This window comes from Columba livia, chromosome 20, assembly GCF_036013475.1.
Source record: "Columba livia isolate bColLiv1 breed racing homer chromosome 20, bColLiv1.pat.W.v2, whole genome shotgun sequence".
NCBI classification, from domain to species: Eukaryota; Metazoa; Chordata; class Aves; order Columbiformes; family Columbidae; genus Columba; species Columba livia.
In genome coordinates this window covers 535,070-561,385 of record NC_088621.1, presented here as the reverse complement: position 1 = coordinate 561,385, position 26,316 = coordinate 535,070, and the positions used below count along the sequence as shown (strand labels likewise).

Here is a 26,316-nt window from a genome sequence, read left to right as displayed (position 1 = left end):
CTAACGCAGCTTTCGCGCTGATCAAACGGCTGATGAAGGGCAGGAGGCCCCGGGAGGTGCGTGTGACAGGGGGGCGGGGAGCGTGTGCGCCCGGAAAGGGCACGTGCAAGGCACCCCAGCGGCTGCGGGGGAGGAGGCCCCGGGGCCGGTGCTCCCGGGCCGCTGTTCCCGCTGTCGCGCAGGCCGCGGCGAGCGCGCGGGGCACGCCGGGAGGCGGCGGCGCGGGGCAGGCCGGGACACGCGCCCTGCGCCTCAGCCTCCCAAGATGGCGGCGGGCGGGCGGCCCCGCCCCCGCCGCGCGCCTGCGCAGTGCCGCCGCGGGCCGCGCCGCTCCCTCCTCCCTCCCGGCGGCCCGGGCGCCACTGACAGAGCGCGGAGCGAGCGGCGCGAGCGGCGCGAGCCCCCGGGACCCCCGCGCCCCGCCCCGGCGCTGCGCTGAATGGGAGAGGCGGGCGGCGCCGGCCCCACGGAGCACAGCGAAGCGGCGGCGCCGGCGGCGGCTCGGGTAAGGCCGGGGCCGCGCCTCCCCTTCCTGCTCCTGCCGGCCTCCCTCCCGTCCCCCGGCCTCCGTCGCCCGCCGCGGGACGCTGTCCGGGCGGCGGCGGGGCCCGGCGGGCCGTGCGGCCGGCGCGGTGCTCCGCTCCTCTCCGCTCCTCTCCCCCCTCCTCTCCGCCGCCGCTCCCCGCCCTCCGCTCCCTCTCCTGCCCCCTCCCTCCTTCCCTCCAGCTCGCTCTCAAAATGGCGGCCGCGCCCGTTGGTGAGGAGGCAGCGGGAGGAGGCGGGGGAGGCCGGCGGGCGGGCGGGAGCGGGCGGGGGCCGGTCCCTGCGGCCCGGCGGGGTGCGGTGGGGGCCGCGGTTCCCTCGCCTCGGCCCTGGCCCTTCCTGGGCTTCAGCGCCGTCCTCGCTGCCGGTGACTTAGCAGGAAAACAGGGCGCGGGAGGAGCGGGCCAGACAACGGAGCGGGCGGGGAGGGGAGGGAGCCCCGCTGCGCTCCGGCCCCCCGGCCTGCGCGGCCTCAGGCCGCCTCACCGCTGCTGGTGACTTAGCAAGATGCCGGAGGACGCGGTGGGCCAGGCGCACGTAAAAACCGTGTGGGGCGAGGAGGCCGGTGTGTTTGCTGGGGAGGATCCCGAGCATCCCTCCCCGGTCCCTCCCGGGCCCCGCTCCCGGGGCAGGCGGGCGGGCCCGGCTCTCTAGAGCCCTGCACACAAAACGGGGATTGATAATGCAGGGGAAAGGAGCAGGTGTTGTTTGAGGAATTTGTTTCACATCCAGCCAGTTTTCATGCAGCGATCTAGCAGGGAAAGCGTTGATGGGGGTGGCTCAGCCCTTCAGAGCCAGCTGCAGTGAGAACGGGGGAGGGAGGTGCAGTCGCTCTTTCTGGGGGTCACATCGCTGCCTGGGTGGCTCCAGACACACAGACTTCCCTCGAGAACCTTTTAATGGCAATCTCGTGCGCTAAAATGCTCTATTTATTGCTCCTCCGGAGGTTTTGTTTCAGCAGGAGGCGATACGCAGGCAGAGCTTTTGATGGAAGTTGGGGGGTGGGAGTGGTGCCTCCCTGAAAAAGTTCAGGGTTTACCCGCTTCTCTGTGAGATTTTTCTTCCTTTTTTTCTTTTGGTTTCAGGTGGGTGCAGTTAAACTTGACCTTTAAAACCAATAATAATGTGACACCTTCCCTTTCTTTGCTCTGGTATCACTGGTAAAATTTCCTTGCTGGTAGTGCTGCAGCAGAGGGCTTGGTTGTTGCAGGTCAGGTCAATTCAGAATGAATTACCTAACCAGGGGATGCTGGAAGGTTGATTTAGCCTATATTAAAAATCTTTAAGAGACGTTATTTTATTATAAATAAATGTTTGCGCATATTGACCTGGCTGTATTATGCATTTATGTGGAGATTCTTTTAAGTATATATTCCTATGACAATATTGTTTACGTAGTATTAGTGAGATGGGGGTTAAAGAGCCTGTGTTCAGTGATGATCATTTTGTAAATGATTGTGCAGCATTTGGCTGGTTTTTGGAAGAGGGAGGGTCGCTATCAAAATGCTATTTGCCCTTAGAGTCATTTTGTTATACAGGAAAATTATGTTAGGGAACTAAACAAAGAAAATATTTTCAAACGGAAAGATTTGTTGCCAATTTCTAGCTCGTTGTTAGGGATCTCCTTTTTGTGTGTTTCCTTTGATATAACCATGTTTGTGGATGCTGTGTGCAGCCATTGAGCAGGGAAGAGACTGGGTGGAGTAAGGAGGCAAAGCTGCGAAATGGCTAGATTACCCTTTCAGAGCTTTTTTTCCTTTGCTTGCGTTTTGCTGGGGTGGAGGAATACTAATTGCCGTAACAATGAAGTCTCTTCTTTAGGGAAGAATCTAATGGTGCAGGAACCTTCCGAAATGAAACAAACCTCGCGTTCTGTTTAGAGGCTGATTTTTCTGCAGGGTGGATCTTGATGGGTCTGACAGTGAGAAGTGACCAGTCACTGGTGCAAAGCCAGGTTTTTTTTTTGTCTGATAACCCTTTCGATTTATCGACTCCCATATTCACTTGTTGAACTTATTTAATTTACACTTATAGATAGGAATTCTAATTTTTGTGCCAGTATTTTACACACAAGATTCTCTGAAATACAGAGAACCCCCCGTATTGTTGCTTAGTGCTGTTATTTGTTCATATAACTTCTTGGTTAGAGCGGGTTACGGGTGGGCGCACAAAAAGACAATACCTGCTTTCTCTGGTGCCCCCAGTAGAGTAACTCCCATTAGTGTACGGCCTTAATTGCATTGCCCTCGTTGTGCCGAGTTCATTCAGAATAACACCTCAAGAAGCCCTTTTGGACAACGTGGCTCTGTGGGAGCGTTATGGTGCTGCTGATGCCCGGTGTCGGAGTTGTGTGAGAGCATTGAACAAAGGCCTTGGGGAACACAACGGGGTGGATGGAGCACCGTGGGGGCTGCAGGCGCCGTGCTGCCCTGTTCCAGGTGGGGCTGGGGACATTCCGCCTCAAATCAGTGCTGCTCAGAGCAGGTACAACATGGACCATAAAGCAGGTGAAGGTTTTGCTTTTTCTTGGGTCTCTCTCATTTCTGGAACCCAGTTTTTGATGGTACACGGCCACAGATGAGACTGTGTTTGGTTTTAATTGGCACAAAATTAAGTTAAAGGGTAGTGGCATTTTTATAAGATGTAGTTCATTTACTTAGAGTAGATATGTTCCAGGATTCAGTGGATGTGTTCACTCAGTGCCTGTGTCTAAAAATGGATCTGGGCTGAGAGCAATGAAGAACCCAACCAAACACTTGCCTCCTTACAGGTTTGGTTGATTTTTCTCCTTGAAATGATGGCAGTTACTTTCTGTACAGGAGTAACTTGTTAGTTCCTCTTGGACAAAAGCGAAGGCGTTAGTACCTTGATGGCTGCACGCAAGGTCTGTCTCGCGTGTGCTGCCGACTGTTCTGCCCGCACTGTTCCCCTGCTTGGTTTTGCTCTGTCTGCTCTCAACTTTTTTGTCTATCCTCCTTGCTATCGTTGGGACAACTATTGAATTGACATCTGTTGACTGTCTTGCCCAATGCTCCAACCTTGTCTTTCTTCAAGAACTCTCTAGCCAACTCCCATCAGGGGTAATTATAGTGTGTTTGTACCTTCTTGTAAAATATTCTGGGCAAACAACAACTGGAAAACCCCCATTGCCCTATATCTCAGGAATATACTGCATATGTTTGTTACAAAGTTCATTTACAACCTGTAAATCAATGTACTCTGTAGCTGCTTCTGGCGGTCATGAACTAGAGTGGCTGCAATTTCTGCAGTGTGGAGGGGAGCAGCTCCTGAGTAGTTTTGTTCCAGTCAGCTTTCCCTACTTCTCTGAACCAAAGGCGGAGACTGTGGGAAGGCTGCTCAAGTGTCTGTGAAGACTGGAATGCTTGTCAGCCTGAAAGTTAGAACTGCTCGGGCCTGAATTTAAGAAATCAAGAGGATAATAAAAATCTGTAATTATTGTTAGTAAACAAGAATTTTACATTTCGTATAGGATGCGGAGGAGTTTCCAGCCTATAACATGTAATCTGTGATGGCAATTGAAGATATTTCCCAAGTATCAGAGCCATGTGTGATAATCAAAATGGTTTTGGGTTTCTCCTGAGAGGTTTATTATAGAGGAGTCAGTTATGTAGTCTCTACATGGAGATGAAGTTACAACTGGTCTCCTCTTTCTCCTTTCTATAAGAGCATAAATATCACTGGCAGAACAGCCTGTCTGCTAACAAATGCGTTGGGTTGATGAAGCCTTACCTGGGTTGAATGGCTTTCTCAGGAGCTACTCTGTTACCTGACACGAGGGGAGTGCGGCTCCTAATGTGGCTTCTGGGTGTTGGGAGCACAGGTGTTTATTAATGGGTGATGGCACATTGGCCTTTGATCTGCCTGACAGAGTAGGTTCCATTTAAGTTTTTAAAAAGGACATTTACACTAAGACATAATCCTGACCTGTATAACACTAGTTTTCAAGTACATGAAGGTATTTCTTCGGAGTTCTTGCTCTGTGTGGTGTCCAGGGCAGCAGGAGCACACGCGGGCCTCGTGCCGTTCTGGCAGTGCGGTGCGGTTCGAGCTGCAGCTCTGCTGGGTCGGCTTCCTTGTGATGCCCTGAGTTTAGGTCGAGTTCAATGTCTGTTTTCCTTGTAGTAGTTATTTTAGAACAGTGTTTTTCCTCATTCCTACCATGTTCTGAGACCTACTGGTGAGAATTATGTATTAGAAACATTTGAAAGAACCATGATTTTTATCTGATGAATGACTTAGTTCTAACCTGGTGAATGTGCTAGGTACTGCAGGGTTAGCCCCAGCCAATGTGTATATCTAATTTAGTTGCTCAAGAAGAGCTTTTTCTTAGTACTCATTGGGGCAGGGCTTGAATGAGGCAATGCTTGTCTCCTTCAGCATGTTTGAAAGCTCATTCTTCTTTCTTTTCAACCTCATGCTCTCAGTTTAGGGGATTAGATAGGTGTGACTTAGGCTATCTTGCTTCTAGTTCACTATCATGAAACCACCTATGCTGGCCTGTACTGGTAAGGAAATTTCAAAGAAAAGTGTTACTTACAACATAATATGTGCTGTGATGTATTTCACCAGCACCATAAACATAGAGTCCTCCTCAAAGCAAGTCGTGTGTGCACAGCTTTGTCGTACTAAGCAGCATTGAGTGCACTGATGCATGCATAACTCTATTAAAAAAATCAGCATTATGAATTCAAAGTGCTTATTAGCTAGTACATTTGGAAGTACTTTTGCCATTTCCCCCTTACTGGTTCTGCTTCCGAGAGAGCCCCGCAGTTTCACTTGGCTCCCTGTAGACTTTTGGATAGGGAGTGTGACTAAGTCATTGTCATAAATACATCTTTGTGGTGGTGATTCCATTGATTCTGGACAACTTAACCTGGTATCTTTAACCAGTACCTAGTTGCTGCAGTCTTGGAAAGGTATTTCCAGTTACGGGACAATCCATTGCGGTTGAGGTTTGTAGGTGGTGCTGCAGCAAACGTGTGTCCTGTAATTTTCTCCACCCTGTTGAGGAGGTCGCGGCTGATACGCTTTTCCGAGGCACCTCTTGTTGGGCAGCGCTGGCTGCTGGCTCAGCTGGCAGCAGCTCTGAGCCGGGGCTCAAGGGAACGGCTTTGGTGGCGTGTGCCATGCTGGTTTACATCCGAGAGCGCACAGCAGCCTTCAGGATTGAGATTTATACCTTCCCGCTCGGATCTCTGTTAATTGTTCCTGTTGTGCTCCACACATCTGAAGTTCTTTTGGTTTAATTAGGCAGGCCTCATCATTGCCCCTCCTGTAGATTGCCTCTGCCTTGTTTTTCTGCATGGAGGTAGCCTAATGCTAAAGCGAAGGTATTAAGTTTATTCTCCTTTAAGACTAGCAGAAAATCAGTTAGAAACATCTAGTCTGGTTACCTGTAGATAAACAACTGTTCCTACCATAAGGAAACAATGTTGGCGTCATTCAAGCACAATGTCTTGTGCTGGATTCACTTCTTTTTTGAAGAAAAAGATCGGATAAACAGTTTGCTTTCTCTAAATGCTAGTGTCTTCACAATCTATTAAGAGGATGATGTCATTAATGAGTGTATGTATTTTGAAACAGATGGTGTCTATTAAATGGGTAATGGTAGAAGTTTTTGGTTCTCAGCTAGGTTGGGGGAAGCTGAACGGAGGAGCTCCGACCCTCATGTTCATCCAGAGCCGTGGGGGCGGGGTTAAAGTTCTAACACCAAACGTGCCGTTTTTGCAGTGGAGTCTTGTGAATGGCTAACGCTGTTCCAACAAACCTGCAATTTCTCTTTTTCATGGTTCCGTCACCCTAGTAAGGCTGGGATAGGTACTAATGATTGATGATTTCCAGTACCGCAGCATGTCACTGTCACAAGTTTGTACATCAACACAATGAGATTGGAGATGGTGGTGACTGTCGTGCTCTGCTGCCCAGGGTCTCTAGAGCCTGCAGTGCAGTGGGTGAAGATGGCTGATGAGAAGGGTGAGACACCCTGCTTTTATCACTTTGGTACCAACACCCTGAAAGATGAAACGCTGTTCCCTGTAATAGGGTAAGATGTGCGTGTGACAATTATGATGTTCATTTTTTTCCCCTTTTGTCAAGTGAAGCCGTTTTTGCTCAATGAGCTTTGAAGACGGCTAGAGGACTAACAGAGCATTCTCATGATTTGAAGAGCGGAAGTCTGAATTTTTGTTTGGATTTTTCGGTGGTTTTGACCTTCTGTTTCTAAAGCTTTAACATAGGTGTTCCTTCAAGTTTCCTTCCAAACATTTTTCATACATAAATTCAATCAACTGATAATTATTTTTGTTAATATGACACTTCCAATATAACAGGCAGTTAAATAATGACAATATTTAAATTTGGTTATGGTCCTGTAACCTCCTTTACAGTTTAAGTCTACTGCTTAATCCTTCAATCCAGAAAAATATGAGGGGAATACCTGAAAAGAACAAAATTCACATCCAGTACGTGACTGCTGACCGACCATAAGAAACCGTTCTGGGGATGTGCATTCTGCTCAGCAGCTGAGGAGCTGAAATACCGTGTTCTAGGATTGCTGTTGTAAAGTGCGTGTATTGTTTGACCTGGCAAAACCGATTTTTGAAGAATCTCTTGCTGAAGTCATGCGGATAAACCCCGATGTGCGTTGTGCGTTGCTCTGCACGAGGTTGGAGCGGTTGTAGTGCCGATCCAGCGTAACGCCGAGCCTCCTCCCGGTGTGACCGTGTGCTTGAGAGCTGTTGTACCACGCTTCATCTGAATTGCGAAACTGAAGTGATAGAGCATAATTTTCAAGATTGAATTAAAGACTTATTTAAAAAGAAAAAATCCTAGAAATGTGGGTCCAAATATATCAAAAAGTCGCATAGTGTTGGTGCCTGGGAAGGTAAAAAGCCCCAAAGTGTCCTTTGTAGGTTTACAGTTCTAGAGGTAGGTGGTGACTGCCAGTGATCTGCTAAGTAGTGATTGATTAGAACTTGAAATAATATGGAAGAGTAGGTGGGCATATAATTGTATATTTCAAAATGCACATCTCTGACTGGGACAGAAATATGTTTGGGGAACATGCAGTATAGAGTAGTTAACTTGCTCCTGTTTGATGGCGTTCTGATGACATTTCTTAGCCTTATTTTTAGGTGTAATTACAGCTGGCATTCCAGGTCTTTGGAACACCAGCACTATACCTGATCTACTATAGATGACTTTCTAGTTCCCCATGGATTTATTGTTGAATTATTTTCAGAAGTAAACCACAGTATCAGGTTTTTAGCAAAGTCAGTTCAATTAACCTGTAAAGGTAGGTGAAATGGATAAGAAAACAGGCATAGAACTTTTCTGGTTTTTGTGTTAAAAATATGTTTGCTTTGATAAACTTTGAACTGAACTGAAATGGAAAATATTTTTGGTAACTTACTGCAAAATGTGAATCAACACTGCACAGAATGCTACATTCTGTGTAATACTATATTGATACAATTGGCAAAGCACTTCTGTTTAAGACCTACAGGCATTTTAAGATTTAATTGCAGAATAATAGGCTTAGTAAAAATGTGAATTAAAAATAAAACTCAGAGTTGTAATTCAGATCAGATTGTCTCTTTGTTTTGTTTTTTCAACATAAGAGAGCTGTTGGAGCTCACTTGTTCCTAATCCTTCAGCCAGCCTTACAGATGTAGGCTGAGAAACAAACGCCCAGCCCAGCTCGTGAATGGGTAGCTGTCCGGTGTTGTTTGGCTCACCCCGGCTGGCGGAGCAGTGCGGAGTCGCAGCGTGCTGGGGGGTGAGGTTCGCCAGGGTGCCAGGGCAGCGCGGGGCTGTTCGCAGGGCGATCCGGGTTGCGTGCTCTGGGGCTGCAAGGGAGGGAGGGAGGGGAGAATGGACTGTGGGGTTTTATTTTTATTTGACTTGTTACTGTTTTTCTTTCAACAGATGGAGACAGATTTCTGAGAAACCTTTTCAGGTCACAGTAGTTATGTCCAAGAAATATGGATATTACTTTTAATTAGCTTTGTATTTAAATGACAGCTTCTATGGAATCTGTTTCTCGAGTACGTTTGTGGGAAGAGTTGCCCTATTTTGTGGCTTGAGTTTGACAAAGCAGCTTGTCGCTTGCTGGATTTAAAACAAAATGAGGCTGTTAAAAACAATAACATGAGAAGGACACGGCTGTGTTGGAGTGAGCCCAGAGGCTGGAGCAGGCTGAGGGAGTTCGGCTGGGGAAGAGGACGCTCCGGGAGACCTTCGAGCAGCCTCCAGTGCCCAAAGGGCTCCCACGGAAAGCTGGAGAGGGGCTTTTTACCAGGGCACATAGTGACAGGACAAGGGGCGATGGCTTTAGGCTGAAAGAGGGGAAATTTAGGTGAGATGTAAGGGATTGTTCCCCAGGAGGGGGAAGGCCCTGGCACAGGCTGCCCAGAGCAGCTGGGGATGGACGGGGCTCGGAGCAACCTGGGCTGCTGGGAGGTGTCCCTGCCCATGGTGGGGGAAACGGAATGACCTTGAAGGTGCTTCTGACCCAAACCAGCCTATGAATCTATGAAAAATTAGTCTAGATTAAAAGGAAGTGTTCTTATACACTTGCCAGAGTTCTGGAATATAGTCTTGAGGTATAAGAGAACAATTCATTTAATCTAGTTTTTCCCATAAAGGGCTGTAGCTCTAACTGCCTGCAAATAGTCCCAAATAACCACTTTAAGTCCTCTTGTTAATGTTTTGAAACAAGATAACACTGTTGAATGTCTAATGTGAGAGCCCTGTAGCAAGTGACAATGCAACAAGAGTTTCTAGGGAAGCCTGGATGAATGGTCTTGACTTCAGAGAGTATTTCTGGTTATATCAACTCAATTAGTCTTTTGGTGGCTCTGGTCTCTGCTAGCACTTCATCAGTGACTTTCCTTTCACTGGATTGAAAAGCACCTGAAGAGAGGAGGCTAATGAGCTGGGCTTCCGGATACATTAACAAACTCAGGAGAAAACATAGGGAGTTTTCTTCCAGGCAAAACATCTCCTAAGAACAGTAGAATGTGTTAGAGAAACCGTTTGAAAGTTGATAGCATGTAGCTGGACTGTTTTGAGTTTTACACAGGTTGCTTGGACTTTAAATTGTTGCAAATTATGATTTAAATTTGAAGCTGTGAGTGTTCTAGAACTTTGTAACTGGTTTCATAGTGTGAAGCCAGTTGTGTGTTCCTTGTGTTTGTAATGGCTTATAGGCTGTTTTAACAGCCAGGTACTTAGCGTTAGGCATGCCTAACCTGGCAAGAGCATGAGCTCAGCTATTGTCTCCTTCAAAGAAATATTCTTGTAGAATATTATTAAATACATTATTTGTCGCAATAATACTTAGGAAACAAATGGTCTTGTGGTTGAGTTTATTAGGATTCTGCAAAGAAAAGCAAGAGCTTACTGTTCTTAAAGTGCACAGTGCCCAGCTCTTTCTTTCAGAGTTTAATGGTGTTGGTCTGTTCTGTATCTGCTAATACGTGTGCTCTGTAATTCTTCTAATTTCACATATAACGAGCTATAGCTACATCTTTAGTGGATCTCGTTTGTGTGTTTGTGGGGAAGATTGTTTATGGAACCTAAGCAAGGGGCATTAAAGCTGCAGAAGTTCAGTTTGTTTCCAGCCTGGGGAGGAGCTGTGCACTGGGATCCCGGCAGCCCGCTCAGCAGAGGTGGGTGGGGTGCCAGCCAGCAGCGCGGGAACTGGGGCTGGTGCTCACCTCCTGCAGCGTGTGCTGCTCACCTTGTGAGCCGAGGAATGATGATGAAACTTACTCTCTTGATTTAGCTCTTAAAAATTCAGAAGAGAGAAAACATAAAATACAGGAGGGATGAATGTTCCTGTGGGAATTACAGTGGATAGGAAAAGTGCTTAATTGAACTTCTGAATCTTGTAAAGGCCTTGTAACACAATACATCTTTCTCTGCATTACTCTTTGCAGCTTTATTGAGGTGTGACTTTAAATGTCTGTTAGGACCTGTGAATGTGTGCAAGGAATACTGGTTCATGAGGAACTGGGAATAGCTTCCTGGTGTCTGTCACTGGTGGATGCTAGTGCAGAGGTACTGAAGCCTTACTGCTGTGGTTAGCGAGTCTCTTGTGAGGTTATTGCAAAGTTTTCCTGTAATCTAGGAGACACGTGAGCCGTGCTGATATACATCAGTATAAGGACCTACTGTTTAAAGTCAGGAAGAAGAAACTGGCTTTTGAATTGGTGGGATGCCGTAGTCACCCTGGGGAAGAGGGTGGTTCCTGTATGGTGTGGGATCTGTGATGGGATCTTCAAGTGTGAACTCAGGCTCAGCTGGCGCCTTGGCACTAACCGGTTGTGGGGGGGTTTTGGTGGTGGCTGTGGTTTGTGGCTGTTTTTCCGCACGGGTTCTCTTTGAACACTTGCTTCCTCTTGTTGCTGAGGTTGTTTGCGGGCGTGTGTAACGCGGTGGTGACTGACCCGACAGGCGATGGGGAGGACTGGTTAGTCTGGCTCTGCTGAGCTTTGTGTGTCACAAAGCCTTCTCTGGCTGAGGAGAAGGCAGTGCACATGGGCAGTATTCATCCATCCTCTGCTGGTCCTAAAAGTAGCACAGGTGTGTCGTTAAGGTTGGATCCTTTGGGCTTTTTCTTTCTTGGGCATTTTTGCTTGGGTGGGGTTTTTTTGTTTCTGGATTTTTTTTTTCCTGTTTGTTTTTGTTCTTTTTGTTTCGTCCTTTGTTAAAGGATGTATATGAGGGAAGCTGCCCTAAAAATACTTGGCTCTATAGTTGTCTTTGTAGTTAAAAAGTCAGGGATACTGAACAGGGTGCTTGGAACAGAGGTTTTTCAGAGAAGTGGGGTGCTGTAGGTCAGTTGATTGGGAAGTTACTGTGGATCAGCTGTAATTTGCTGGTAGCAGGAATGCTGCTGTGCCCTTTGGCTGTTGATCGAGTTCTGAGATGTGTCTCTGGTAGCAGCTCGGTCAGAGCGCTGGAGCCAGCCGGGGCTTGTGCCCTTTTGGGGGAACAGGAGGAGAGCTTGGGGTTACCGACCATCTGAGGGGAAAAAATGCCTTTCTAACTAGATGACGTGTCAAAGATCGCCTTATCAACACAGCCGCTGTTGTTTTGAGGCGACTGCTATAGTTGCATCTCCTGGACGCAGTGACAAAATTGATGCAATATGGGATTATGGTTTTTACTGGAGTTTATTGCACCAACGCTGGATTTACAAGGCGTTCATCACTACTGAAAGTGTTGCTGTGTTCACACTGAAATGCAGAGGTTCAGCCATTATAAGCCTGTATTTTTCAGTACTTAGATTTATGGCAGCATTGCCCTCTAGAGGGCACTTCTGATCATTTCGGTAGACTCTTTTTTCAATATTAACTACATTTCCATTAATTTGTATGTGATACTCCTCCTGTGTAGTGAGCAAGGTGCATCTGTTCAAAACCAGTTGTCTCTTTACATGTAGTAGAAAGCAAGGTATATGGCAAGAATAAGTGAAACGTTTGCTTCTCTTCTCTGAATTGATGCAGCCTGTGTATCCATTTTCAGCTGAACTGTTTCTGAAATAGCTGTTAGGGAAGATGTCAAGCTAACGAAATAATGTCTTGCCCCTTTGGAGTGCTCCTGTCCTGAAGGGCTTGCAGTGCAGTACTGGGTACAGCACTTGAGATGGAAAATCCACCAGCAGTGAAGCACAAGCAACTTGCAGCTTAAGCTTATTTTGAAGCAGACAGCAGAGTCTAGATAGGTTTAGAAACAAGCTCCTGATCCCCTGTGATGGATAAGTAGGCATTAATGATACAAGCTTAGTATTTTCTTCAATTTTTTTATGTAAGGAAGGCTTTTGTTTGAAACAAGCTCCTTACCAAAACTGCTAACTTGTGTAATGAACCTGGTGTACCTGCATGTTTAGGGACAGGCGGTGGGAACTTGTGCTTCCCGAAGGAGTCGGTAGCAAGTTCACAAACCCAGCTACCATTGCCTCGGTCTTTGGCTATTGTCATGTTCAGTTTATCGTGTTGCTAAAAGCTGGTTCGTCAGACTTGCTTCACGGCTTGAGTAAATCTTGTTTTATAGACAGACTCTTGTCAGGTGTGCAAGAGGTGCCAGCTTCATCTGTTTTCGTGATTGTGTTGCTTACAGCTACAGTGACAAACTGAGGGTGCCTGGATGCCCTTGGGCCCGGGGCGCTGTGTGCCGGCGCATCTGCACGAGGCCCTGCTGGAAGCTGCTCTTTTTTCCTTAAACTATCCCCCAGAGCCTGAAGGATGTAGGAGAGCGCGAGCTGATCTCTAGTGTGCGGTGAACATCAACTGAGGGAACCTTGCTGGGTTTAGTTTGATGAAGAGAGAAATCTACAGAAGATAAAGAAAGGATGGAGGATTTGAGGGGCAGCTTTTTGATAGGAGCAGGGAGTGCAAAAACTGGGCTGTTTCCAGCAGGCCTGAGCTCTTTCCAGCACATGAAAGTAAGACGGAGTTGCCTCCCCAGTAGAGGCGGATTGTGGCTGGAGGTGGCTCCTTCAGCCTCTGTTTCTTGACAGAGTAACGGTGGGAAGATGGGGAATGGAGTGTTCAGGTCTCTGCAGGCTGCTCAGTCAGGCTGGAGATGTGCTGTCAGGGCATAGTCTGAGCACAGAAATCTTCCTGTCAGTCCAGAGTGACCGAACGCTTATTTACAGGAAATTAATAGTGTCCCTTTCTCTGCCTTCTAGATGGATTGAATCTTCTGTGTTGAATGCCTCCGGATTTCCTATTGGATTCCACGTCTGGAAAAATACTTTGGATTGAAGCCACTCGGTGGCAGACTGAATTGTAGATCCGGGTTCCAAAGACTCCAGGTCTTGAGGAGGCAGCCAGTGCTGAATCACGTTAGCCTGACATCACAGCCACGATGGTGCTGTCACAGAGACAACGAGATGAACTGTAAGGAAGAGTTATTTTTACGTTTATGTTGCATTTTCATTACACTTCAAATACTAACCTTCGTTTCCGGATAGATTTTACAGAGCGGTCTGCTCAGGTGCTGATCAAGGACTGTGTATTATGGTTTAGATCTCTGCACTTTTATTTTTTTTGATACAACCGCTGGTATTTGTAATAGAATTGTGAAATGGTGCGAGACTTGTTCTCTTAAACTGAGCAGCTTAGTCAAGTTCAACTGAAGTAAAATTTTTTTACCCTAAACTGTTCTACCCCAAATAGTTTCCTTTTAAATGTAAAGCCACAGCTTTAATATGTAGGAATGGTTGTTACTTTTGTGTCTGCTGTGGGGTTTATGTGCAATACAGATTGCTGAGTATGTCCGTGCTACTGCAGTGTTTGGTAACTTAAAAGGAGAAACAAACACAAAGCAAAACAACAATAAAAACCTCTTCACCAAACCTAAAATAGAATGTGTGTCCTGCTATTGACATCTTGAAGCAAAATCTCTTTGCCAAATGTATTTATACAGTTTGCTTGAGCTTTTAACAAACCTCATAACCCTGGGAGTTGTTCTGCTTTGGAGACCTAGATGTTGATCATGCGTTTTTAAAAATCTAGAAGATCTGAAGCAATTCTTCTGGTCTTTTATTCAGAATTGTGTCTGAAGATCCTGTTCTTCGTTTTTCAGAAATCGAGCAATAGCAGATTACCTTCGGTCTAATGGCTATGAAGAGGCATATTCGGTCTTTAAAAAGGAAGCTGAGTTAGATGTGGTAAGTTCAAGCAAGATTCTTTCCTGTATTTTAAGTAAAGAATCCATAATTTTATGGCATTGACATCCATTCTGAACATGTATATTATCTGCTTATTAGCTCGTGCGGTTTCAGAACTGGAGGTGATAAACTCACGTGGCACGTTGCCTTAGCATAAAATTGAAAAATAATCATTGGACAACTTGGCGATTTCTGAGCAAGACTCTTCCCTTTATCTTCAATAACGACTTGGCTGGACTCTCCTGCGCTGCTGGTGACAGGACAGAGCCAGCGGGCAGCACCTCACACACAGGACGTCCCAGCTGAACACAGATAGTGATTTCCTGTGCGAGGGGTGGAGCGCTGGAATCGGTTGGCCAGAGGGGTGCGGAGTGTGTCCCTGGAGATGCTGGGAGCCTCCCAGAGGCCTGGGCAGGCTGCTCCTGCTGACCCCGCTTTGAGCAGCGGGTTTGCACTCGTGATCTCGGGAGGACCTCTCCAACCTCCGCCATTCCTGGTTAATGATCAGAAGAAAGTGTCTAACTTTAGCACATTTGATTTCTGTTTCCTGCTGTTGTGTCAATCCCCCTCTGCCCTCGCTGTAGCTCATTTCCTTAGCTGTGCTTGTTCTTATCGTGGAATTCTGCATAAACGTTCTGCAGTACAGGATCAGGAAACTGAAGGCTGTTCTCCTGTAAGCAGGCTGCAGTGGTGTGAGGCCTCGCAGCTTTGGAGGCTGTCTTCACATGGTGGAAGACAAAACAGGATTGCTTTTGTCACACCGAGCAGATGGTGCAAATCTGTTTTGTATTGGAGCTGGTCAGTAGTGAAATCGTTGCCTGATAAACTGTTGCATACCAGTTGGGTAAGGGTGAAGTAGGAGGGCAAGCCTACATAGTTAATGTGAAGTGCTCAGCTCTGGTAAGCAGCTCTGTTTTGTTAGCCTGTATGGATGCTGTGACTTAGACCAGTCGTTTCTTGCAACTTAATTCTCTTGCCTTTGTGTCAGATGATTCCTGGTGTCATTTTAAAACTGTCACTTACTAGCACAGGAGGTGTGTGTTTCACCTGGGTTTCTCTGGAGACACCTGATCCAGTAACGTGCTGACTTGTGATAAATCCTCGCCTTTTTCTGTTCGAAATCTTGCATAGTTCTTTTTCCAAAATGCTTGAAGTTTGACTTAATTTCTCCAGTCTGCTTCCAGTATCTAATAAATAAGTAGAAATGACAAATTGGAATACTGTACTTAAAACCGAAAAGCCTAATACCATTCCCTGATCTGCCTTGTCTGTCAGCCTAATTAAGCCTTCTCTTCCCAAGGGCTGAAAAGGCGATCTGGATAGGCCAGGTGGTCCTGAGGGAAATGAAGATGCAGTTGCTACACATTCCATGTGACTTTCTTGCACAGAATTGGACAGGGCTATAGTGAAGTGACCAACAAAAAGTTAAAGGCAGACATTACTTCAGGAAATCGCCAGTTCTGTATAACTTGATCCTTGAAGTCAACAAGGGCTGCCCGCTGGTACTTTTCATAAGGATCCTGTCACAAAACACGACATAACATTCTCAGCTATGCAGAGCACTTTAACAATCTTTCATGTAATGAAGACAGAAAACAATGCAGATAACAGCTTAGTCCTGGATTTTGGATGTATTTGCAGAGTCTGGCATCCTTAATCTGTACCGCTGCAATGTTTTTCATTAAAAATCATATTTTAAAATGTTTTCCTCTATTCTGTCTATGTAAACTGCAGCTATAAACATTTGAAGTGGAGTTGTTCTGTTTAACTAGGAAAACTGATTATCGTCTTTTGCTTGAATTCCTCTTTCCGTGGTCAAGGGATTTGTATTAAAACAAGCTGTTGATGCTGCCTTTGAAGAAACGCTTCCCCAGGCTTTAGACATAGAGCTGCTGATTTATTTAAATGCTTTTCTTCCTCAGAATGAAGAGTTAGATAAGAAGTATGCTGGACTTCTGGAAAAAAAATGGACATCTGTTATACGATTACAAAAGAAGGTAAATGGAGGTCTGATGGATTTACTTGTATGAAAAGTTATCAGTGAAAGCAAACGTTCATGTTTGAGCAGATTGTTACGTATTTTCCTTGTCAGACAAATACAGGGTTTAGAAAGTGATGCCTCAAAGATAAATTCTGAGGACTTGAGTTGGGAAAATAGACAAAACGTTTTCTCCACCGGGGTTTTGGCTGTCGGTGCCAGCAGAGACGTCCTCTGCGTTTCTTGCTGAGGCTCTTGGCGGGGTCCCTGGGTTGCAGTGCAGTCCGCGGCCGGGAGGAGGGAGCTGCCCTGGGGCGGGGGCAGCGCGGAGGCTGAACGGCTGCGGGGGCTCGCCTGCTTAGACAGAGGTAAAAGCCCGGGCTGCCAGCCTGCTCGCGGCGCTAAGGGAAGGAGCCTTTCACTGCAGCGCGTCAGAGCGGTTGTCGTGCACACGCACAGCACAAAACTCTTCTTAGTAATGCTTCAGTGGATCTAGAGCACGTTAAAAGCAACAACAACACATCACAGTGCCCTAACAATAAAGACCTACCTCTAGTGAAGGTTAATGTAGCTAGGCTTTTGTTACCGTTGGTTAACATGCGTGCCATCTCGGGGACACACAAAATTATTGCAGTAGTAGCGTTCCGATTGTTCACACAACCTCCTTCAGCAGCCTGTCGAATAGTAGCTCAAATGTATTTGTAGAGTGTTTGAATGAACCTGCTGTTGTAGAACTTTTTTTCCTGTCAGAATATTTGGGAAGTTGGAGAAGAATAAACGATAAATGATTAAGTTAGGTTTGCTTTTTGGAATTACTGACACTGTTGAATGTTGGTGATCAGTTTGAATCCGTGAAGTCTTTGCTTTACTGTGAGTTTGGGAAACAGTTGGTGGTTGGATTATTAATGAGTGAAGGTGAATTCATCTTGGTATAAAACTAGAAATTAATGGTCTCTTTAAAATTCATAAACTTAGGTAATGGAATTAGAATCGAAGCTGAATGAAGCTAAGGAAGAATTCACATCAGGTGGCCCTCTCGGTCAGAAACGAGACCCTAAAGAGTGGATTCCTCGTCCTCCAGAGAAGTACGCGTTGAGTGGACACAGGAGTCCTGTCACTCGAGTCATTTTCCATCCAGTTTTCAGTGTTATGGTCTCTGCTTCAGAGGATGCCACAATAAAGGTATGCGTTTGCTGCAGAGAATCGAACTGTGGAGTCAGAGGGTGTGTAATATGTAACATCAGTGCTTCAAGCTGGGGGCGCCTTGTGCTGATGGAAGATTGTTTCAGATTCTGCTTTAGCTTTGGTAGGGACAGTTCTTTCAAGTATGATGGCCTGTGTAATCTACAGATTTTAGTTTTATCCTGGTCCAGTTATTATCTTCAAGAGTATTTTACTGCCCTTTGACTTGAGGAAAAAAAATAAGCTAATGTGGATTTAGAGACTGGAGAGAATGAAGGATTGTTGGGGAAAGATGGGATAAAGCGCCAGCCCGCTGCGGCTCGTGAGGAGCTTTGGGCGGGGTGTTCTGCAGCAGGCCGGAGCACACGGCTCCCAGGCTGCTCCAGGGCCCGCTGAGCCGTGCGGCTCTGTGTGTGTGACGTCTCGGGGCAGCCCCATGAGCTCCCTCTTACAAACCGTGTGGATTTCCTTACTCTTGCAGTCCAGCTAGACGGCTTCATTCCTGACTGCTGCGTTCCCAGTCTATGGGAATTGTGGATTCTTTTTATTGGTTCGTTTGGGTTTATCGGAGGTTTTTTAGGATATAATTAAAAAAAAATCTCTAATTTTGTGCTTGAGAGAGACACAATAAAATCTGTAGGTTGTTTCATTTCAAAGGCTTTTGTTTGTGGCTAAATGATAGAAGAGTGGCTTAATTAGGAGGTGACAATGGAAGACTTCATGCCATCTTGCAGTAATTAACTGCAAATGTTTATTTTAACTCTGACAAATTCTGTAATCAACTAACGTGTACATATCAAACTCTTCAGTGCATTCTGAATATTGCTCTTTAGTATCCAGAATTTTTGCTACAGGAGATCCTGGGCAGGGGGCTGGGCGGGCTCGGCAGAGATGCTCTTCCCCCCCAGCCCCGGGAAATGGGCTGTATGGAAATGGGCTGTATGGAAATGGGCTGTATGGAAATGGGCTGTATTGCTGTGGAGAAAGGGATGGAGGAAAACAGCCTGTACCAAGTGGATTCGTTCTGTCCAGTGTTTTCTAAAATGATCCTTATTTTTAAGGGTATCGGGTGTTAAGACTTTTAGATACAATGGAACTTGCTTTCCTGCTGTGTCTGTAATGCTTTAAGTTAGATGAAAAACAGTTTTAAAGACACATGAATTCAGGTAATTTGTACGTAACAAAATAAGATAAAAATAATGCCTTTTTTCTATGCTGTTAGGCTTTTGGGGGCTGCCTTTGTCTCTTGCTCAATTAATTATTGAATGAGGTGCCAGACTGGCCTGCAGAGTGCAAATGTAAGGCTGGAGAAGACAAAGAGTAATAGGTTGCTGTTAACAGGTTTTCTGTTGGCTTGCCAGGTGTGGGATTACGAGACAGGAGACTTTGAACGGACCCTGAAGGGGCACACAGACTCTGTGCAGGATATTTCCTTTGACCACACTGGCAAACTGCTGGCCTCCTGTTCTGCTGACATGACCATCAAGCTATGGGATTTCCAGGGCTTTGAGTGCATCAGAACTATGCATGGTAAGGTGGAAAGGGAGTTGATTTAGACTGTCAAGGGAAGAGCAGTTGTGTTGTGTTCTTCTTAAAACCTCAAGTTTACATGTAAATATTACTCCATAAAACATGCACTGCTGCTGTAGCTGCTTGCCTAAGATGAATGAATAGCAAGTCCTGTGTGCTCAGTAAAAACTCTTACAGTGCCACTTAATAAACGGTTGATTTTGTTTTTAGGTCATGACCATAATGTTTCTTCAGTAGCCATCATGCCCAATGGAGATCATATAGTTTCTGCCTCAAGGGATAAAACTATCAAAATGTGGGAAGTCCAGACAGGGTAAGTGCGCTTCTGGCTAAACGGCAGTACCCACACAAAACAAGCGGCAACCGCTGTTTGTAGGAAATGGGCCACATAATTCCTGAGTGCCAGCAAACTTTATTCGAATTGAGGTATGAGATTCTGCCCATTAGAGTAATTCACTTAAGGGTTCTGCCCTAAGTCATTAAGCACAGGGGTTTAGGTTTTAGTAGCAACTAATTAAAACTAACTGGCTTTATCTTTCTGGAAGCTATGGGGGTAGAACACCAGGACTCGGGACCGGGTAGGAATATGAATTCGGTGGTTAACCAGGAGTTTAAAGGGCGTGTGAGAGGAGGGTGCTTTGTTGCAGTGGTAATTGACTCGTGCTGTATTTCTCTTTTCTGTATAGTTACTGTGTGAAGACTTTCACGGGTCACAGAGAATGGGTGCGCATGGTGAGGCCTAACCAGGATGGCACCTTAATTGCCAGTTGTTCTAACGACCAGACGGTGCGTGTTTGGGTGGTAGCGACGAAGGAATGCAAAGCTGAGCTGCGGGAACACGAGCACGTGGTAGAATGCATTTCCTGGGCTCCCGAGAGCTCCTACTCCACCATATCAGAAGCTACGGGATCAGAGGTAATGTTTGCAGTGCCAACAAATAAGCACACACAGTAAGATTTGTGTCTGCGCTCTATATAGAACTTACTGGAGAGTATTTAGAACAACTAAGCTTTGTTCTAAAGTGCTGGTCAGACGTAGCAGGTGTATGAGTGGTTTTTGCTGAGTGTACCTGGTGAACTGTTTGTCCCCGTCCTGGCTGCACAGCAGCCGTGCTTTTGTGTTTAGCTGTAGCACCCGACCTTGGCTCTAGTGAAGGGAGCTTTGGCGATGCTCTGGTTGGGAGTGAGATGCTTTCACAGGTTTCAGCACAGAGATGTGGAAGGGAGCTCGTCTGGCATCGTAGGAAGGTTCTAAGGATGTTCAGCCGCTGAAGGGTGTGCGGGGATGTAGGGAGTCAGAATGCAGGAATGAAGCTGCCTTGGATGTGCTGTGCTGGAATTAACCTTTTGTTGCCATGTCTTGGCGTACAAAGTTAATGATACAGGAAAACATCCTTTTCCCAAGCATTTCTGCCTTGCCCTCTCCCTCAAAAAAGACACAAATACCCAAGGGGAAAAGCAGATACACTGAAGACAGGGACTTACCTAGTGATGGATTTTACAGATTGGTTCAGTCAAATTTTACTTGCATCCTTAAAAGGTCCTTATAATCTTTTAATGAGAAGTAATTAAAACTGAATTCCAGATGTTTGCTAGCTCTTGCAGTGGTAATTAGCTGGAGCGGTGTCTCCCCTGCCCTCTGCTGTCTGATCAGCCCTGTGCACCAGTCACATACTTGGCTTTCCTCAAGCAGCAAGTCAGTGCTGACTTCCCAGTTGAAACGTTGCACATTCTGAGAACTAAGTCTCTTTCACACTTTGCATGGTTACAAGTTGAAATCAGTTCAGGGTAGGAACTTTTCAAAAATTCTTAGACTTGCTTCATGACTTTGCGAAGATGAGGACACAAAGGTATGTCAGCTTCATAGGCTTTTGCCTGGGGGTGTCTGGCCCTACTTGAACAGCGTCTGCTATTAGGAGAGGGTATCTTGCAGTAGGCAAGGGTGGATTCAAGGTATTATTTGGCTTTGTGCATCAGCAGGACATAGAACTGTTTCTTGTAACGGATTGGTTAATTCCTTTCAGTTTTTATTTATTTCTCCTACTCTTGGTAACAAAATACTCGTGACTCTAAGCTTTGGCGTTGTGTGTTTGTTACCTGTAAGCTGTCATATGATGGAATTTTTCTGCTAAGAAACAGCACTCGGTATGGATCTGCTTCCTCCCTCCTCTTCCCCCACACCCCGTTTATGCCATAACTTACAACATCATTTTCTGTAGACCAAGAAGAGTGGCAAGCCTGGGCCTTTTCTGCTGTCTGGATCCAGAGACAAGACCATTAAGATGTGGGACATTAGCACTGGCATGTGCCTTATGACACTTGTAAGTTCATCGGTGTTTTTCTGGTGGTCATAGCTGTGCATGTAAAAACAGTTTTAACAGAATGAATTATCTTACACGTTTGTTTTGAAGAGAAGCCAAAGCTATTGAAATAAGACCAACGCTGGACTACACAGCTTTAATGGCTTCTAGATTTCAGATCATGCTGTTGCTAAATACTAAGAATCTGAGAATTCATAGTGTAAATGCAGGAGTGCTGTGGTGTGGCGTTTGAGATGAGTAGCCGACAGTCATTGGAATTTTGTCTCTGTAAAACGTGCTGCGGGGCTGGGCTGGCGCTGGGGGGGCAGCACTGGTGCAGATCGCACTTGGGCAGCTGGTCGGCTGCCTCAAGGACAGGAACTCGCCTTGTCGGGAGCGCTGATATGGATGTAATAATAGAAACTGCAGATAAACTTTGAGTCCCGATAGGTCTGGGAAAGCTCAATGCTGTCCTTGCGGGAGCGGGGCGAGGAGTCGCTCCGTTTGCCGTAGCATCAGCTGTAGGTTGCTTAGCCTTAAACCGCGCGTCTGCTCACTGATTTCTCCTTGTGCACAAGGTGGGCCATGATAACTGGGTACGTGGCGTTCTGTTCCATTCTGGGGGAAAATTTATTTTGAGCTGTGCTGATGACAAGACTCTACGTGTCTGGGACTTCAAGAACAAACGATGCATGAAAACCCTCAATGCGCACGAACACTTTGTTACCTCTTTGGGTATGTATTGTTCTGCGGTGCTACTGCGAAGCACATACGGTTTTCTATGTGTTCACCAGCTGAACTTGAGCACCAAGCTAGCTGTCCGCATTTAGGATTCCTGGGAAGTTTAGTGCTGTGTGTGTTTGAATCAAATAAGGACAGATAGGAATTTGGAGCGTGCTGGGTTTTTCCATTGCATTGCCCACAGGACAGGGACGTGACCTGCCCGGGTGTTCTGGAACCCTTCAGCGGGCGGGTGCATCCGGGGGTGCTGCATGGCAAACGCTTCCCCGGGGGAAAAGAAAAGGGTGGGAGGAGGAAGCAAAGCAAAACGGTTAGAAAAGAAATGGAAGATGTTTGTTCCCCCTCCCCTAGCGAACGCAGAACGGACCGGGCCCTCCCTGTTCGCCACAGCTGGCCTTGCTCTGCACTCTTCTCTGTTGGCTCTTTCTCCAAAATTGATTTGTACATGTGAAGTATTTTGGAATCTCCTGAGAAACACTTCACATGTTTTCAATAGCAGCGCGCAGCCTGTACTGTCTACAGCAGAAGGAAAAAGTCAAGTTTCCTGGCTGCTGGCTCCTTTACACCTCCTACATTAATACATGAAGCCCTGCCTTCTGGTGGTGTCCAAGGCTTTTGCCAGTTTGCGATGTTCTGGACTTCTGTCTGTTACAACATCCTCTGAATTTCTTTTCCATGAAAGTCCTTTAGAACTGCACTGAACGTGGCTTTGCAGGCTTTACGAAACTATAGCATGAGAGTTAGCCTTCCCAACTAGACGTGTGACGAGCTGTGCGGTTTAGTCTTGGAGCTGGTATTATCTTTTTAAAAAGTAATGACATTCAGTGCGAGTGGAACTCCTCAAGTGTTGGATTCGTTCTTAACATAAGCTTTTCTTTCCTCACAGATTTCCACAAGACGGCACCGTATGTGGTTACTGGAAGTGTAGATCAAACAGTAAAAGTGTGGGAGTGCCGTTGATTGAATTCACATTGACCCCTTTCCTCTGGATGCACTCAGATACCATGGTTACCCATTGAGCTCTGTTTAAATAAATATTGTCCTTTCATGTAAATTATTCTGGATGTAGATTGAGCTTATTAAATGTTACACACAAAGTATTCATGCATGGTGAATCCAAATTGTATACTGTAAATTTACATACGTTGTCTAGAAGTACCATAGGTTTAAGAACATGGGCTGGCATTGGTCACATCAGACCGGAGAAGGCAGAAGTTGGATAATTGGATAGGGCACTTAACTGAATAGTTGACAGTGTCGTTCTGTGTCGGATAACTATACCTGGTTTTCTTTCTGCTGTCTGTTGGTGCCTGAATTGGTGACCTCATTTGGGAAAGTTTTGTAGGGCTCTTTCAGAAATGTGTATCTATGTAACATCACTTAAGTGTGCTTAATAAATCTTCTCTAAGAATACTAGATAATAAGGCTGCAATTCAGAATCTTCTGAACCTTATATGTAATTAATGGAAATTAATTAACTCTGGAATATTGTCATGAAACATTTGCCAAATCAACTGAATACACTTGTTTTGGCCTCCTATCACGAAGGGTTGGAATATTTATATAACTAACTGTAAACCTGAAATAAGACAACAAATCTTAGTAGCAGCTGATGTGATAAATGTATTTATTTTTATTTGGTCATCGATGGTTAAGCTGTGCTGTTAAACGGAGTTTAATTTGTTTGTTTGTTTGTTCTTTGGGTTTTCATGCTAGGCAAACTTCCAGGAGTTGTTGTCCATCCCACTAGAACTTAGCGATCTGGTTCCACTGGAGCTCGCTCTCCCTCTGACCGCCATGGTACAGCCGCTCTTGCTTCGTGTTTGTAGGGACGCGCGGTCCCGTTCACAGCAGCGCCCGCGGGCCCTCCCCGCAGGAGCTCCGAGCCTCTTGGTTTCCTTAGTGCCTCCTTGGAAACCCTTTGCAAACGAGGTCATCCTTACCTTGAATAGAACCTACCGGGGTTTGCAGAGTGAGAAATACCGTGGCACGCGTGTTGAAATGCTTGAACGAAAGCACTAAATACCTTGAGAATTAGATTCTGATGGCAGATACAGATACAGATACAGATGCAGGCAAAAAACAAAACCCCATCAACAAAGCAAAGTCCATCTATGGGAAAGTTGCTTTCAGGTAGACGTTTAAAACCGAACCCAAATCCTATCGGCAAAACTAGCCCGGCTTGGTTATTAATATTTATGTTGTTTGGTGTATACAGTTTTTAATTTGCATATCCCTAAAGTTACATATTTTGATCTGAAGTGAAAGAAAATATTATAAATTAGTATTTTAATCAGCATTTTGGTGACAGATTCCATTGTAGATAACTAAGAATTACAATACTTATAAAACTAACCAGGTCTTTTAAAAATCCACTTTAAAATTTGCCATATAATGAAGTACCAGTCTGATGTTTTAAGAGGTGAACTTGTGCTCTATTTTATCCGTTTTGTTTCCTCCATGGCTTTTAGAAGTGTCCCTTGTAGGAGACGGGAGCAGCCGGGCGGGCTGGCTGCTGCGGGGAGTGCGGCCCCCTTCGCGGGCTTGAGCCACTTGAGCGTCCAGGCTCGTCTCCATGCGGTGGTTTGTGTAACTTGCAGTGTGTGTTTCTGCAGTTAAGCATGCACAAATAAAGTATTTTTTTGTTCGTTAGCTGCTTGGACTGGAAAAATTTGCTGCTTTGTCCTATTCAAGAATTCCAGATACACAGGTGGTGCATCTGCAAATTCCTCGGTGCATCTGCAACTGTAAAGTAAAACACCTGTTTAACTCCCGATAGGACCTATAAACTTTATTTAAGTATAAAGTAAACCACACTCGTGTACATAATTCCTAAACATGAATGAGAAATTAAAGGTACCTATTAAGCGGAAGCTGTCTACTGCATTTTTTCCCTGTAGCATCCAACCGTTTCCCAGGACAAACGATAACTGAAGTCGTGTTATGGCAGCATTTAGCTGCTCGTGCGAAACACTCTGCTGAGTACTTCTGCAATGCGGTTTGCAACCTTCTCCTCGAATAAGCAGTGAATGATCTCAGGGACGGTCCCGCTGGGCCAGAGGGTGAAGCCCCGCTGGCGGCTTTGGAGGCTTCCCTGGCCCAGCCCTGCTCAACTCTGCCACTGTTGCAAGGTTTCTGTCGGCTGATCCTGTGCCTTTCCTGTGATAACAAGTACAATAATGAGGTTACCGGTTTGCATTACAAGCTAAATTTATTAGAGGGTTAAGAGGTTCACTGCTGCTTTCTCACTTTCCTGACCAAAATTGGCATAGCTTAAAAAATGGCAACACAGCCCGTGTTCCCAAATAGACAATAGAGACTCTGGCTGCAATCCAGACATTCCAGTGCCACTGACGGACCGTGCCCAGGAAGTCTTAGATGCATTCTAGAAAGTGCAGCATTTGTTGTGGTTTAGACATAATCTGGAAGTTGATGTTTTATAGCATCTTGCACTTTAGAAGATTTTAAAAACCGTCCTGCTTTTGTGTATGGTGTGACCAATGATGTGCCCGGGGCACTAATTAAGAGAACCCCTAGTTGGTAGCGCGGGAGGGCGGGGAGCGTGGCGGGGCTGCGGTTCGGTCCCCCAGCACCCACTGCCGCCTCCTGCTTCTTGTGACCTGCCCGATAATAGCACTCTTAAATAGCTTTTGACTCGCATGAAAGCTATTTAAAAGAAAAGATGATACTTTGTTTTTGTAGACAGTGGTGGCTTGGTAATCCTTTTAATGATTTGAATATTGCAGAAAATGACTGAGTTGAGTGAAGGAAGAACGCACTTAGAATGAGTTGTTTGCTGTTCGGCTGTGCGTACAGTCCGGTGTGTTCTACAGATCAGTACCGAGAATCCTCCGGCAAGAGCTGGTGCGTAAATCGTAGGGATGAACACACTGGGAGCGGGGAAGGGTGAGTTGGATTTACAAGTCACGACTGGATTTAACTGGCCTTTTTATCTTTCCACTGTGTCATGTAAGTAGCTGCTTTCTTGTCCTACCTGTCCCTCGGGCTTCCCCCTTCATTCTGAGATGAGTTAGCAAAACCTTCACGTTTTAGAAGTTGATCCTGACATTGACATGAAGGCAAACGTCAAATATTTCCTAAGAACGCTGTTGGAGGTTGCAATTGGAGAGAACAGTTCCCAGGCTGTAGGAGTTAACGGAAGCTATTGACACCATTTAAAAAGAAACAAAATCAGTAAAGGAATGTATATAATACTGCTCTGTGTTTTACAGTAAGATTTGTTGCTCTCAGACTGTGTAAAACAAAATTTATTCATGTTTTCTGCATATTAAAAAAATCTTATTGTACCAATTGGTAAACTATTAAATGCATATAAAACTA

The 26,316-nt window shown here is 45.8% G+C and overlaps 1 protein-coding gene across 4 annotated transcripts; it reads left to right on the top strand.

The window, feature by feature from the left end:
* Window positions 1-35: 35 nt before the first annotated feature.
* PAFAH1B1 (platelet activating factor acetylhydrolase 1b regulatory subunit 1) lies at window positions 36-26,316 on the top strand. 4 transcript variants are annotated; one of them, XM_065036588.1, is made up of 11 exons: window positions 36-56; window positions 13,262-13,472; window positions 14,161-14,245; window positions 16,168-16,242; window positions 17,199-17,405; window positions 18,767-18,935; window positions 19,146-19,248; window positions 19,622-19,850; window positions 21,154-21,255; window positions 21,813-21,969; window positions 22,862-26,316. In XM_065036588.1, the coding sequence occupies exons 2-11, from the start codon at window positions 13,441-13,443 to the stop codon at window positions 22,933-22,935; spliced, it is 1,233 nt and encodes a 410-aa protein (XP_064892660.1). In that variant the 5' UTR covers window positions 36-56; window positions 13,262-13,440; the 3' UTR covers window positions 22,936-26,316. The 4 variants fall into 4 exon arrangements, with proteins under 4 accessions (XP_064892660.1, XP_064892657.1, XP_064892659.1 ...); XM_065036585.1 differs by lacking the exon at window positions 36-56 and adding an exon at window positions 312-505; XM_065036587.1 differs by lacking the exon at window positions 36-56 and adding an exon at window positions 599-757.